Raw genomic sequence first — 16,576 nt, forward strand, 5'->3', positions numbered from 1 at the left:
GAGCTTAAATGGACTCCAGAAGATGGTAGAGGACAGGAAGGCCTGGAGGAACGTTGTCCATAGGATCGCGATGGGTCGGACACGACTTCGCAGCTAACAACAACAACATGCCCATATTGCTTTCAAATTGAGGTGTTGGAAAAGACTCTTGAGAGTCCTTTGGACTACAAAGAGATCAAATCAGTCAATCCTAAATGAAATCAACCCTGACTGTTCTTTGGAAGGACAGATATTGAAGAGACAATTCATTGGAAAAGACCACGAGGTTGGGAAAGATTTAAGAGAAAATGAGAAGGGAACAGCAGAGGATGAGATGGTTAGACTGTGTCATTGCTGCAATGAACATGAATTTGGGCAAACTCCAAGAGACAATGGAGATCACAGGGGCCTGGCATGCTATGGTCAAGGGGCATCGCTAAGGCATGTTGTGAAGAGTTGGACAAGCCTTAGCGAATGAACAACAAATGCCCATATTTCTTATTGCAGCTGTACAACAACAATGTGGCACGCACACGCTGTAAATTTTCCATGACAGCCCATTTATGAACGTGTCTTCTTCCCATGCTAATTCAAATACCGCACGTCCTGCTTCTTAAACGCTGACGGCTCACGTTTGCCATCGATCCAGAATACCGAGCCATCCCCACCAGAGGGCGCTGTGACTTCGCGCCAACGGCTGAGAGAGGAGCCGAGCGCGTTGCTGCAAGTCGCGGAAGTCGCGCTCACGTGACCCGGCTCTCGCCGCAATCTCGCGTTCTTTAGGGTTTCCGGCCTCTTTGGGTCCCGGTGCGGTGCTATGGCGGTAGGGAAGAACAAGCGCCTCACCAAAGGAGGCAAGAAAGGTGCAAAGAAGAAAGTGTAAGTGGCGCCCGGGGAGAAGCGTCGGGATGAAAGCAAGGCGGCCGAGCGGGACTCGCGGCCCAGGACCCTCGGATGCCTACGATGTTGACTGGATTGGGGAGGGGAAGGGACGGGAGGAGGGAGCGCGGCCAAAGGAAAGAGGCGCTGACATGGCGGCTTCCAGCAAAAGCCAGCGCGTGGGCACTGCTAGCGAGTCAGGAATGGGCGCGAGAAAAATCTGCGGGGCTCGTCAACGGCCTAAAATTCAGGGGTCTTGTGCATATTTGCCCTCGCGACGACGAGGAGAAATACACCCAGGGAGCCTGGAATCTGAATGGTACCATTCTTTGAGACCAAAGCTCCGGTGGTTTTCGGGTGCAAATTTGGGAATAATCCCATTATTATTATTATTATTATTATTATTATTATTATTATTATTATTATTATTATTATTATTGGCGGTTGAGGCAGAGAAGGGTGCTTGAGGAGTTGCAGCAAGAATAGCGTTGAGGCCTAACGTCCTAAGGCAGGGGTCTTCAAACTTGGCCCTTTTATGACTTGTGGACTTCAACTCCCAGAATTCCTCAGCCAGCAAAGCTGGCTGAGGAATTCTGGGAGTTGAAGTCCACAAGTCATAAAAGGGCCAAGTTTGAAGACCCCTGTCCTAAGGGTTAGGGCTAAGTCTGATAGTTTTATGTGCATTGCTTTTAAATAAAAGATTTGCGAGAAATGGTATCCTCAGCTGTGTATCGCCCTATTCGTGATTTGCGCATGTAAAATGCTACTTTAGTAAAACTACCAGACTTTCTTACACTTAAGACTTGATGTTTGATTCGAACCTTCTTAAAAAGAACTGGGGGAAAAGGTGGCATTTCAAGCTGCTCTTGGATCAGCTGGGGGGGATTCTGGGAGTTGAAGTCCACAAGTCATAAAAGGGCCAAGTTTGAAGACCCCTGTCCTAAGGGTTAGGGCTAAGTCTGATAGTTTTACGTGCATTGCTTTTAAAATAAAAGATTTGCGAGAAATGGTATCCTCAGCTGTGTATCGCCCGCCCTATTCCTGATTTGCACATGCAAAATGCTACTTTAGTGAAACTACCAGACTTTCTTACACTTAAGACTTGATGTTTGATTCGAACCTTCTTAAAAAGAACTGGGGAAAAGGTGGCATTCCAAGCTGCTCTTGGATCAGCTAGGGGGGTGGGGGATTCTGCCAGTTGAAGTCCCCAAGTCTTAAAAGTTGCCGAGGTTTGGCATCCCTGAGCTAGAAAATGCAAGCCTAAATATGGAAAAGGCCCTCCTGATCATTTTCTTTTTTTTATTTTGAAAATCAGGGTGGACCCCTTCTCAAAGAAGGACTGGTATGATGTCAAGGCTCCAGCAATGTTCAATATTCGAAACATTGGAAAGACATTAGTTACCAGGACTCAGGGAACAAGTAAGTTACCAAAATAAGAAATCCTGGCTTTTAAGTTATGCTATATTTCTGAAACACTAACCAAATAACATTTTTATTAATGTTTTGAATGTTAGGTTTACGCATTTTACTGTATGTTGCTATGTTAAATTTATACGCTTCCCTTTTCACTTTATAAAGCAATTCTGGGTGGCTTACGATTATATATATGTTTAATATATTATATTATAATATATTTAATATATTAATAATATATTAGCAGTGGGCTAATGCCTCCTTAAGTAACACCAGCTGCCTGCAATTAGTGCAGGTTCGCATCCCACCAGGCTCAAGGTTGACTCAGCCTTCCATCCTTCCGAGGTAGGTAAAATGAGGACCCAGATTGTTGGGGGCAATAAGCTGACTTTGTAATAATGCCGCTTGGGGGGGGGGGCGAAAGCCCTAATAAGCAGGCATATACGTAGAATGAAGGCTATTGCTAAGCTTGTAAGCCGCCCTGAGTCTTCGGAGAAGGGCGGGATATAACTGGAATTAAAATAAAAAATAAAAATAATTATTTTGAATGCAGAGGACCATTTAAAATATATCTTAGAAAGTCATGTGTATCTCTGGTGTTTTTTATGAACAAGTTAACTGTTTTAATATTTATAGAAATTGCCTCTGATGGGCTGAAAGGTCGTGTATTTGAAGTAAGCCTTGCTGACCTACAAAATGATGAAGTTGCCTTCCGCAAATTCAAGCTGATTACAGAGGATGTCCAGGGGAAAAACTGCCTGACGAACTTTCATGGCATGGATCTCACACGGGACAAAATGTGTTCAATGGTTAAGAAATGGCAGGTTAGTATAAGTATTGGTATGTACTTAAGCTGAACAATGAATACTGGCAAGTAAAATGATTGTTTATCAGCTGTTTTCATATATCACCAGATCCAGTATTTTAAAAAGTTTCCAGAAATCTTGCTAGTTCTTATCTGTATTCTGGTATATAAATATGTAAATGCTCCCTAAGAGTACTCTGCAGTAATTCCTCTGAACATGGTTATCTTGTACAAATGCTTTAAAGTAGGCAATCTCATCCAAACATAGTAATTTGATGTGTTAAAATATCTATAACTCAAATGTTCCAGACTATGATTGAAGCCCACATCGATGTTAAAACTACAGATGGATATCTTCTACGCCTTTTCTGTGTTGGCTTCACCAAGAAAAGAACCAACCAGATTCGCAAGACTTCCTATGCTCAGCATCAACAGGTCCGCCAAATCCGCAAAAAAATGGTGGAAATCATGACACGTGAAGTACAAACAAATGACTTGAAAGAAGTTGTCAATAAACTGTAGGTGGAATTTTTTAATCTATGTTTAGTAAGACAGTCTCAAATGGCATGCTACTTTAGAATTTATTTTTTGGATTTGCTATTTAATTATATTGTTTAGTTTTAGATTCTGTAACAATTCAAATAACTAAGTATCCCTTTTAAAGAACTGAAAATTACAATTTATATTTCTAGAGATTATTCATAAGATTAGATTTGGGTGGATTTAGTGGGTTCTAAGGCAGTGTTTTAATGAAATAAGTAAATTGACTGGTTTCAATGTCACAACATTCTAAGCCCAGGCCAATAAATTATAGTAGTGTGTAATTAGATGTGCACATATTTTCTTGATATTTTATTCAGCCACACATGGAATGATACCATTCTCATTGCCTTGCTTCATGCTGGGTTAACCTATAATCTAGTTTGTTTGCTTTATATTAATGTGTTGGGTGAACATAGTTTGTTTATTCAAATTGTAGATAAGCATATTGTGTAAGTCAAGTCATTGACACTTTAATGTTCACGTTTATTTCAGATGAATAAATTGAAGTTTCTTTGTGAATGCAGAGGGTTAGGTTCCAGTTTATGATATAAGATTATTTTTCTCTACCTCACATACTTGTTTTAATCTATTCCACAGTCACTAGTAATTCTGCTGGTTTATGTCTAATTACTAGTTCGGAGACTTCAAAATGAAATATTTTTTCTTATGAATCTAGGATTCCAGACAGCATTGGTAAAGACATAGAAAAAGCATGTCAATCAATCTACCCCCTTCACGATGTCTATGTTCGTAAAGTCAAAATGCTCAAGAAGCCCAAGTTTGAATGTAAGTATGTGTCATTGAAAATACTGTGTTAACGTTGATTGTAATTTACTTGAAATGGGAATGAATGATGACACTTTGTTTCGGTCCCAGATGAAGAAATGATTACTTTGTCCCAATGCTGACATTCCCTTAAAACAAGGATATTTACTAGTTCGTGTAAGATGTATAATGAACAGTGAATATTTTAACAGAAAATACAGCACCCTTCCTCTTAGTATGGAATTATATATATTAATTTACATTCTTGATTATTTGTAGTGGGCAAGTTGATGGAACTGCATGGTGAAGGTGGTGGTGCTGGAAAACCATCTGGTGATGAAACTGGTGCCAAAGTAGAAAGAGCTGATGGATATGAGCCCCCTGTGCAAGAATCTGTCTGAAATCAATTACAGAATAAAAGACTTAATATAAATAGTGTGGTAATGTGCGTTTTTAATCGAACGATTACTCGTATTTTACATTCATCCTACAATTTGCTAAGCGACTTCAACTACCCATTGATCCGCTGATGAAATAGAATTGGTGAAGAGGTACGCTTTATTTCACACAAGTGTTGCAATTTGGGTAATGATACTACCTGAATAACGTTCAGTAACTAAAAAGCATACATTCAAGCTATGGATTTTTTTTTCATGTTTCATTGTTTTTTTAAAGATCCAGGTAATAGTGTACCAAAGCTAGGTATTTTTAAAAGTATTCTGCATGTAATTTATTATCACTTGGTTATTAGTGCATTTGTAATTGATCTGGCTCCTAGTCTTACGAAAGTATTTTATTAAATTTCTATGCTATCCATTCCACTAATGTAACAACTCTAAAATAAAATAAAATGTCTTAAAAACAATTAGAATAAAAAGATTAAAAGTTAAGAACCAAGATGATGGGCAGCCAGGGGGCAAGGCTCTTTTCTGCCCTGTCAGCCACCCCCAATATCGGGTCTCTTGTCAGAGCTCCAGGCCAAGCAACAGAGCCAAGTTTTTAGACTCTTCTGGAAGTCCAGGAGGATGAGGGTAGATCTCACCTCTGATGGGAGAATACAGTGGAAAAGACTGTTCTCCTGGACCCTGCCAGCTGGAATTCTTTAGAATTTTTTAGAAGTAGGCCCTTTCCACTGGAACAAGTAGGGCGGGCTAGTCCTATTGTGTAAGGTGGTCCCTCAGATAACCTTGTCCCATACCATAAAGGGCTTCAAAGGTGACCCAACAGCTTGAACTGGACCTGGAAACAAACCAGAAATCAGCACAGCTCGTGTTGCGTTCTGTACCAGTTGTAGCTTCCCCATGTAGTTGTTGAGCTTAGCCTAGTCAAGTTTATGGTGCTTGTATGGAAAAATATTGAATAAAAAGTGTTTAAAACATGACTATAATAGGCTGTAGTATCTTGAGCTTTCTAAGCCAAGAGATGAGTTTGTATAAAGTGTCCAGCAGGATATTTATTATATAAAAAAGTGCTAAACTGGTAATATGGAGAGGGGAGATAAAGTATTCTGGAAAGGGGTATTGAGATTATTATTGCAGCATCCATCATGAGGATCTAAAGGTTTTAAAACATTTTCAAGGCAGATTTTTAAAACTAGTAGAAATGGTAAACCAATTTCAGTGGGTTTATTTTACATTATATTCAAATAATGCCTTTAGCCTCATTTATACAGATGAGAAATGGAGAATTTCCATTTCATTGATAGCTTTTAAAACCACAGCCCTATTATTTGCTTCGTTTATGTCTTTCCTTTTTTCTTTAAGTTCTAGGCTTCATACATAATACTCCCAATTAAGTATTTCCCTCCCAACAACTCTGCTATGTTGGATTTAGAGAGGCAATGAATCCAAAGTTGACCAACAAGCTTCGTAGTCAGGTAGAAAAAGGATCTTGAATATGGGTCTCAACCAGTACACTAGCAATACTGTGCTACCTTTGTGCCATTAATCTGTCAGCTACTGGTTCTGGGCTTTGATTCCCAATCGGTTCAAGCCTTAGAATGTGTAAAATTTAAATGCATTAAATCAAACACAAGAAAACTTCCTTTAATTGTGAAGCTTTTAAAACTGCATTCATTTATGATAAAATTTCATTCCAGTTTGCAGAGTTCATTGTTTGTAACAAACACATTTATTGGTTATATACAAATGCCATAAAGCTGAGGAACATCATTTTAATTAATATTTCCTGAAGCAAAAGTATTTTTGTACAGATCTGTGTAATCTTTGAAGAAAATTTATTAAACTGATCTAGAGATTTAATAGCTACTATAATAACCTGGTTCACATTATATATATAATATAATGTTTGTATCTTCAGCTAACTGCTGTACTTTTATTCATTTGAGAATCTTGTGGCATGTGATCTATAATACTTTATGGCCACATTCTAGAAACTGATGCCAGTTTCTTAAATGGGACTGTCATTAGTATTTATCTACATTATTAATACTATTAAAAGCCCTTTAGATGGCACTCTTCAAGTGAAGTAGCTGTATTTGGCAATCTGTATACATAGATTGGTAAGATAACAAAGCTTGCTCAGGTGAATGCTTGCTTACTTTAAACAATGATAAATATAAAAGGCATGTTTACTAATGTAGAAAAAAGATATTAGTGCATTTTCATTAGTAACAAAACAATTATTTCTCACTTGAAAATTACATGTTGAGAATCAATATGGAAAAATCCAAAATCCCAAAATACAGGAGTAAGAAAAATTATGTAAGCAATTTTTAACAAGCATTGCATTCAATCTGGTAGACATTGATTTTCAGACATCACTTGCAATGACCCTCAAAAGCCTAAATACTGCATCTGACATACAACAAAAAATTATCCATCATTAAAAAAACCAGCAAAATATGAGATGGCAACAAAGGTTGCTGTTGTGAATAGTGGGTTCCGCCTTCACTAACCAATTGCACATTACTGTACTTGATAATAATACTATTTTCATGTACTTCGGCTCTTACATCTCCCTAATGGAAAGCTGAATTTTGATTAACTATATCATGCAACTATTTTATTCTTAAAAGAATGACCACAACTAGGGAAAAAGATAACATTCAAAGTCAATTACCTGAACAGGTGTGTATTTTCCTCCAATTTTTAAATAGAAATTTTGATTAATATTAGTGACTGTCCAATGACATCAATAGCATTTATAAGTGCCAAAGTATGCCATTGTGTACAGAAAGCATTTATAAAGGAAGCTTCAAAAATTAAAATAGTAAACTACCATTTTACGAATGAGCAACACATTTATTGAATCAAAAGCAAAATGTAAGTTTTTTATTGCTTTTGTCCTCTAAAATACAGAAAATTTTATTTGCACAATATGCTAAACTTCAAACCAACGTGTACTTTGGTTTAAAGTCTGCCCTAATTAAAAGTATGGGTGGATTGTGATCAAAACACTCCTTGCAAACCAGAAATAACTGCAGTAAGCCTGCTTATCACAATGAGAAGCTGGCTTCTGAATACAGGCAGCTATGTATTTTATGGCTTAGCAGCTAACTATTAGTTCTGGAAAAAAAAGTGTAACAGGTCTGCAAAGGGAAGCTGTTCCAGCATGCTTCCTCCCACCCTACTACTCTCAAAAGGATAAGAGTTTAGAGAGAAAAACAGGAATTCTTTTTTCATCCTTTGGGATTAGGTTTGTTCACATGATAGTTTTACTATTGAACCTTCATTATTTATTCTTGTTAATCATCGCTTACACACAAAAGTAAGGTTTCAACCAAGTATAGGCAAAGCTGTGATTATGTGCTTAAGTACTGTTTCACCCCTTCATCAAGGCCACAAAGTGAAAAGTCAAAATGTAATAGTAGTATTAGAAAAAGAAAGAATGGATTTGGAGCACTTCTTATTCAAGTCTTGAGAGATAGGAGGAACTATATTTTAGGTTTATCTTTCGCCACTATCAGATTTATAAACATTTAATATTAATTTCTGGCAAAACTGACACGATATCAGCATTTATAAAGAATGCAATCTTAAGAAATATGGGGCAAAAATGGGACTTAGAAGTTTAATGTTAAGGTGTATTTTCTATGTTAAATTACATCTACAAAGTTGGTGATGGAGATAACAAGACAATACAGGCTGTAGTACAAGTTTATAACAATATCTATTCTTATAAGATAGTCATGGCAGCAAGATCCATGAAACATTCTTTCATCACATCATTGATAGTTTTCTGAACATACTTAATTTCTGACAATAGATTTGATAAGAATAAGGCAATAGGGAGCATTACAGAATTTAAAAGATCCAAAATATCAGATTTAAAAAAGGATCAAAGAAGAAAGATGAATCTTTGAAAAGTTACTCTAGATAGAAATTAAGATTTATGACGCAACAACACAACCCATTGGCTGTAGAAAGTAAGAAATCTCTAAAAGTCTAATTTTATTTGCTGAGAATAATAAGAAAAGTTACCAGCCTTTCTTATCATAAAATATATACAGTTATTATACATTAGGATTGCGCAAAGTGTTAAAGCATGTGCATGTGTACTATGAGGCTTGCAAAAACTGGATATTTTTAATCAGAGCAGGCATTTTGCACCTGCTGAACATTACAATCGTCCTCTTCAATTGCTTTGCCCAGCTCTCTTGTATATATCTTGCAGTTACCCATTAATATTGGGACTCAGCACTGTTTGAAAGATCCTGGAGAGCCATTAGTAGCTAGGATAGAAAACTGGATCAAACAGACGGTCTTCCTAGTCTAAGGCACACAAATCCATAGCATCCAGTTGTTTCAGGATACCTGAATCCATACTAAAAGTAATTTATGTATTCTTAAACAACTTAACTTACTTGGTTTAAGTAAAGAAAAAAAACCCCGAACTTTTTACTGTGAAAATCTTGTTTATGTATCAGGATTTAATGTTTTCAGATGGTAAAATATTTCAGTTTCTGAAAACTTGACTCACAAACTATAGTGTGGGATATGTATTGTAAAAAACCCCTACTTGAGCAGTGTAATAATTAATTGGACTTCACATAAAGAATAAAAAGTAAAGGTAAAGGTTTCCCTTGTCCAATTGTGTCTGACTGTAGGGGGCGGTACTTATCTCCATTTCCTAGCCAAGGGAGCCAGGGTTGTTCGAAGACATTTCCATGGTCGTGTGGCCAGCATAACTGCTTGCTGAGGCACATGGAATGCTGTAACGAGCTCACGCCATTTAATGGCACTTGGGTCTCAAACCCAGGCTGTCAGGTTTCCAGCTGGCAAGCTCAGCATCTTTAACTGCTGAGCCATTGCACCCCCACTGAAAGAATATAAAATGATTGAAATGCACCAAGTTTAAATAATAAGCCTTTGTATTCCTTTTGTTTTTTAAAAAAAATCTGCTCAGGGTCTGCTCAGTATAAACTAAAAACAAAATACTGTACAGTCTAGTAAACATTTTACAAAAATAGTGCAAAAATGCATTTGATAATCTAGATAAAATGATCACAGGTAGCACTCTTTCTCTGCCATCAAGAATATAACGTGCTTCTCTTCCAGCATATTCACTTGTAAAATAATGCTCCAGAATTGGATTTCACCTTAGGAAAGATGTAGAATTTGGACAAAATTCTTTGGAAATATTCCAAATTTGCCTTGTAATTCTCCACTCATCCATTCTTCATCTACAGATTCTAGACCTGTTATGATATCACCAACCTGTTTAAACAGAAATTGAAACCAACATTATTTGTTTTTCATACTATCCTTCACATATACTTAGTACTCTTAAAAACTGTAGACTCTTTCTTCTCCCAAGTGATACTTAGTTCATTTTTAAATTAATTTTATATCAGATCAAAATAACTGATAAGTAAACAGTGTTTTATACTAGATGAACAAAATGCCTTAATATGTCAAGTGAAAAAAGTAGGGCTCATATTCTTTGGGACAGCTAGAAGCTTTGCAGTTAGATAATCCCTATATGAGAAAGACAATTTCTTAGAGGGAAAAAAAGTGGTTAAGTTTCATTTAAGTATTTTTTTATGGATTGTAGTAACAGTTATAGTAGAATATCAGCCCACTTTTCAGTTGCATTCAGTTCATTACAGAAACAGAGTAAACTGTGTTCTGGCTGGTTCATACATCACACTAAATCAAAATAACCTTAAACCGAACAGTGGGTTTGTCTGTGGGTTGTTTAACTCTTCTCTTTCAAACAGATTTTTTTGCAGAATAAAGCAGAAGATGCTTACCACCAACCCCAAATAAACACCGTTTTGCAACAATTTCCCTAATTTTTATGTTGCAGGAGAAATTCAGAAATTTTTCACAATGATAAAATATAATGTCTATATCACTGCAGAATAATTGTATGTTTAAATATGCTTACTTTGAAAGAAAGTTCATCTATGTTCTCTGCATGAAAATCATACAGGGCCTTAGCTTTTGGTTTCTTCCCTCCCTGAGGTTGTGATGACTGCATTCCACCTGGAAGATATGATGATCCAATTAAACTTCTATCTTTGGGATAATATAAGAATTATTTTTATTTGCAAATATCTTCATCTGGTTTGAGGTTAACTGACTGAAGGGAATGAACAACACAATTCTTTTTCATGACACACACACTGCAAGTTTAACTTATGCCTTTTTTCTTTGAAAAAATACCTACTTGCATTTTTGAAAAACAAAAAGTGTTTTTGTAATTATCAAATATGAATAAAAATATACTTTTTTAATTTTCCAAGGGAAATAAAACCATTATTCTTATATTGGACAAAAGCAAGCACTAATTCCTTTTTCATGTCATAAATCTTCATTTCTTACCTTGGTAATTAACAAAGAAAGTTGCCTTGGAATAATATATCAAGTCACTGGGAGGATTCTAATTGACCTCTTAAATTACTCCAGATTTTACCACCAGGGTATGCTCATGAGCAGGTTACCAGGTACACTGGCCATACTACTAGTATACAATAAATGAGCTATTATATTCTATGTAATTTATGAGGGCAGACTGTGGGTATCATCATGCTTTTCTATATGAAATGGCAGAGACAGCATTTATTATGATGATGAACTTTTGCAAGTGTGGTATCACAGAGAATTTACTTATTTGATTTTTATCCCACCTTTATTACTTTGTAAGTAACTCAAGGCAATGATCATATCTAATACTCCTTCTTCCTTTTACTTTCCCCATAATAACAACCTATATGGTAGATTGGGCTGAGAGAGAGACTGGCCAAAAGTCACCCAGTCCCAGCCAGCCGCATGCCTAGAGTAGGACTAAACTCACCGTCTCCTGGTTTCTAGGGCAGCACCTTGATCACCACACCAAACTGAATGCCAGAACTTTTGGAATCCAAGTAAGCTTATAAATACTAACATTGTGTTTGCATATTACAAACGTATAGTATAGCAGTCTAACTTTGTAATTTGACCTCAGCAAATAATTTGTTGTTCTGCACACTGTTTTTGAGATAGGGCAAGAATACAGATTTCTCCAGAAATTTTGTATATCTTTTCTGAGAATGAAAAAGAAGCTCATAGCCAAATTCCACAATTAATTAAAGCTGTCTGTTTAAACACTACACAAAATAAGTTTACTTTCAGTCTGTTTGAAAGATATTTGCTTCAAACTGTAAGGCACTGCAAAATTTCTTTTGCTTAATAGTCATTTAAAATCATAAGAAAAAAAGAAGAAATGAAAGTCTTCATGACTTAAGAGTTTAGCAGAATAACAGTAACTCTCGGAGCTCTCAATACTGCATCCCATTTTCCTCAGACACCTTGGACATTCCTCAACTGAAAATTTCAAGGGTATCTGTAAACACTGTAAAAATGGTAGTTGTATGAACTTTTTTTCGGTCAAAAAGTTTTGTTCATAAGCATATCTACTAATCAAGGGATTTCTAAGAGCTTTTGCTCTACAGTGATTCGTATAAATGAGAATATTTTTTTATCATCAATAGTATACTACTAAATAATTATTTATTATTATTATTTGTTTCGATTTATATACCGCCCTCCACAGTATATTGGGAGACTTATTTTTGTTTCCATCATCAAAATGAGCACAGGCTTAAATATTAAAATAGAAATGTTTTAAAAATTGTATTTGCATAGATCATATCACCATGTACCTTCCCTGTCCATGCGGAAGTTCCCATGTACAGGAGAGCACACCCCTGTACATAACCACATGCAGAGCACTTGATAATCAGCTTGCATTTCTGGCTGTTTGCAGCATTTTGCATTCATGATCACAATTTTTTTTCCCCAGCAACTGCCATTTATTTCATTTCTTGGCAAACACATCTTTTAGCGAACAATGAGTTCACTTTACAACCCGATGTTTGCTTTACAACTGCAATGGTTGCTTTACAACCACAGTAGTTGCTTTATAACCACAGTATTCATTTTATGACTACACGTTTCCCCGAAAATAAGTCTTATTTTCTTTTGGGCTCCAAAATAAGCACTAGGGTTTATTGTCAGGGGATGTCTTACCCACTTACCTTAGGACCGCCACAGCTGGACCCCCTCTGCACTGACACCTGTCGTGCTGCTGTCTGAGTTCTGCGGCTGCTTGCAGCTGCATGCCACATGGTGCACTGTGCTGATGCCACCACTCATGGTAGGACACGTGGGGCGGGGTGCTGGTACCACCGCTCATGGTAGGATACTACACAGAGCATTGCACCGGTGCTGCCACTTGTGGCGGCCTGCCGCAAGCAGTGGCACTGGTGTGATGAGCCACACAGCATCCTGTTGCACTGGTGCAATGCACCATGTGGCGTCCAGCTGCAAGTGACTGAAGAATTCAAGAGTAGTGACAGGTGTCAGTGCATAGGAGGCCTGGCTGCAGTGGTCCTAAAGTAAGCAGATGCAGGGCATGTGGGGCAGCTCCACACCCTCATCTCCAACCTAGCTTGATTTTTATGCATGCACCTCAACCCCAAACTAGGGCTTATTTTGGGAGCAGGTCTTACCATGTTTCCCCAAAAGTAAGACCTACCCCCAAAATAAGCCCTAGCTTGATTTTTGGGGGTGGGCCCAATATAAGCTCTACCCCAAAAATAAGCTCTAGTTTGGGGGCAAGGCGCAAGCCTAAAAATCAAGCTATGGTGGGGGTCGGGGGTAGAGTTTCCCCATATGACCGTACCCTGCTTACATTGCGGCCAGGCCTCCCATGAATTGACACCTGACTAGCCTCGCCGCCCCACTTCTTCTGCAGTGCCCGCCAGCCAGCATTTCGCCATCAGAGGTCTTTCTGGAAGGCTTCTGATGGCAAAATGCAGGCTGGGGGGGGGGGGCACAGCACGCGTCAATATGGAGCTCCATTCTCAGCTGCAGAGGCATTTCCTTCAGCTGCAGAAGAAGTGGGCCAGCTGGGCAATGCAGTCAGGGCCACCACTGCAAGGTGACACCTTGGAAAAGACACCCCTCGAAAATAAGATATATTGCCTCTTTTGGAGGTAAGACTGGGTCTAACCTTTAGGGAAACATGGTATATTAGGCATACATGTGCCACCGGTCAGAGAATGTCGGCTGGTGACCCCCAGGGGGAGAGCATTCTCGATGAGTGCACCAATCCTTTGGAACCGCTTACCAGCTGAAATCCGGATGGCCCCCGACCTTCGCTCCTTCCGGCGTGATCTAAAAACTTATCTATTCCAACAAGCCGGCCTGGCCTGATGGATTTGGGTTTTAAAATTTTCTCACTTTATTGCTTTATTGTATTCTTACTTTATTGCTCTGTACACCGCCCTGAGTCCTCCGGGAGAAGGGCGGTATATAAAACAAATAAATAAATAAATACATGTAAAAATCAAACTAGACCTTATTTTCGGGATAGGTCTTATTTCTGGGGAAACACAGTATCATATTCCCTTAACAACGGTTGCTAAAAAGGTTGTAAAATTGAGCCACTTTATGATCATCATGACCTACAACAGAAATTGTGGCTCAATGACAGTTGTAGATCAAGGATCACCTGTATCTTTATAGCCTGTACAACAGGATGAAAAGAGTTCCATTTTTCTTTCAGCAAGCACTATACCTGAAGAAACATGAACAAACACAGCTGGGAAAATGCCTTCCTTTCCATTTAGCCTTCCTCTATACCATTCTGAATCCAGTTGTTCTAATATTAAGATACGATCTCCTTTTTTAAATGATAAATCTTCCTGTGTTTCTGCTGTAAAATCATGAAGAGCATCACACCACTGTCCAGCTTGTCCTTCCAGCTTTGAAAACAAATAAAACATCTGCATGTAAGCTCTAAACTTTCTAGTGTCACTGAGAAAACAACAGTCTATCCAATGAACTCTATGCACATCATTTAATAAACTTAAACAAATTAATTACTTTAATGCAATAAATTAACATATTAGGAAAAGTAATTTTTAACTCTGCAATGAACAAACTTGGTGAATCGTTTTGTTTCTTCTAATGTATATAATAGAATAACTGATTGTGTCTGGTTGATTACATGCTATAAAATGATAAATACATTACCTGTGTCATTGATCCCGAATGTTTACTCCTCAGTGGGAAGCTGCCATCATCTATAATAAAAGGTTAACAAATCAACATTATCAAATAATTTTTAATATTATTTAGACTTTAAATATAGTCTCTGCCAGTAATATTCATAATATGATACATTCAGAGAAAAACAATTCCAAGAAACAATTGTTGAAAGTCTGAACAAGAATGGTTGGATTCATTTATCACATTAATAATCTTGTTTGTTTTACACTCTGCATATTGGGCAAACCTAGTCACTGTGGTTAATAAACTATAGTTAACCGATTTATAAATTGTATAGCTGATTTTACCATTAAATCAACTTAGTGTGTCTTGTGAACCCAGCCAGATGAGGTTTATTTAACAAAACAGAGCTACCTCTCAATTTGGTGTGATTTGTGAACTTTTCACTATAAATGTTCTATTGCATCCCACCCTATCATTGCTTTTAAAGGGGAAAAAAATCTGAGCAGTGTAGAAAACTGATCGTAGGCCTGAGAGATACATTTCAGCAAAAGTTATCTTAGTGCTGATACATTTTAAAGGTGACTTTTCCCAAACTGCATGTTTCTAAACAAGCATGTGACTTCTGACATTCTTTGGCCCAAGTATTTTGGAGACTATATACAATTTTAGGATTGAACGATAAGACAGAATGCAATGAATAGTTCCTTAACACAATCTTAACACTAGTATATCACACACATGTACACAGATAGTCCTCAAGTTACGACTACAATTGAGCCCAAACATTCAGTTGCTAAGTGAGACAGTTGTTAAGTGAGTTTTGTCCCATTTTACTTTTCTTGTCAGCATTAAGTTAATCACTGCAGCAGTTAAATTAGTTACATGGTTATTCAGTCAATCTGGCTTCCCCATTGATTTTACTTGTCAGAAGGTCGCAAAAGATGATCACATGATCCCAGGACATTGCAACTGTCATAAATATGACAGAGGCTATGACAGAGGCTGAATTTTGATCATGTGACCATGGGGATGCTGCAATGGTCATAAGTATGAAAAATGGTCAAAAGTCTCTTTTTTCATTGCTGTTGTAACTTTGAACAGTAATTAAATGAACTGTTGTGCGGACTACCTGTACAATAACTATTATAAAATTTTGTAGAAGTGTTATGATTCAGCTCATACAGTATTCTTTCATTGTGTACCTGGAGCATACATACTGTATTTCCCCGAAAGTAAGCTCTACCCCAAAAATAAGCCCTAGTTTTGGGGCAAGGCACATAATTAAAAATCAAGCTAGGGCAGGAGTAGGGGTGTGGACCTGCCCCACACTCACTTACCTTGCAGGCAGGCCTCTCCTCCCCAGCCCATTTCTTCTGCAGCGTCTTCTGCAACCAGACCTGCATTTCTCAAGAGGCCTTTCCAAGAAGGCCACTACAGCTGAGAACCGAGCTATGGATTGAATCCATAGTTCGGTACTCGGCTGCAGAGGCCTTCTGGAAAGGCCTGACTGCAAAATGCAGGCCGGAATGCAGCTGCAGAATGAAGTTGCTCCTGCAGCTCCAGAAGAAGTGGGCCAGCAGGGCAGGGCTGTTGGTGCTGGAGATAAGACATCCCCTGAAAGTAAGACCTGGTGCCTCTTTTGGAGGCAAAAAATATACAAATAAGACCCAGTCTTATTTTTGGGGAAACACAGGAATGTTTAAAATTGTAATTTCATGTTAACATAAGC

The 16,576-nt window shown here is 37.8% G+C and overlaps 2 protein-coding genes across 7 annotated transcripts in view; one reads left to right on the plus strand and one right to left on the minus strand.

The window, feature by feature from the left end:
• Nucleotides 1–731: 731 nt before the first annotated feature.
• RPS3A (ribosomal protein S3A) lies at nt 732–4,817 on the plus strand. Its single transcript, XM_083367809.1, has 6 exons — nt 732–858; nt 2,174–2,277; nt 2,908–3,095; nt 3,386–3,594; nt 4,296–4,405; nt 4,664–4,817. The coding sequence occupies exons 1-6, from the start codon at nt 797–799 to the stop codon at nt 4,783–4,785; spliced, it is 795 nt and encodes a 264-aa protein (XP_083223935.1). The 5' UTR covers nt 732–796; the 3' UTR covers nt 4,786–4,817.
• A 199-nt stretch (nt 4,818–5,016) lies between these two features.
• The window catches only part of SH3D19 (SH3 domain containing 19), an 84,857-nt gene continuing 73,297 nt past the window's right edge, over nt 5,017–16,576 (minus strand). For 2 of the 6 annotated variants that reach the window (XM_083367807.1, XM_083367806.1), the window contains exons 19-22: nt 14,869–14,918; nt 14,411–14,597; nt 10,736–10,833; nt 6,242–10,062 (exon numbers count right to left, since the gene is read on the minus strand). In XM_083367807.1, coding sequence (XP_083223933.1) covers nt 9,946–10,062; nt 10,736–10,833; nt 14,411–14,597; nt 14,869–14,918 — 452 coding nt within the window. In that variant the 3' untranslated portion in view covers nt 6,242–9,945. Of the gene's footprint in view, nt 5,624–6,240; nt 10,063–10,735; nt 10,834–14,410; nt 14,598–14,868; nt 14,919–16,576 lie in introns of those variants that run through there. The other 4 variants (XM_083367805.1, XM_083367804.1, XM_083367802.1 and 1 more) reach the window with 3 other exon arrangements.

This window comes from Vipera ursinii (assembly GCF_947247035.1).
Source record: "Vipera ursinii genome assembly, chromosome: 7".
Taxonomy (NCBI): Eukaryota; Metazoa; Chordata; class Lepidosauria; order Squamata; family Viperidae; genus Vipera; species Vipera ursinii.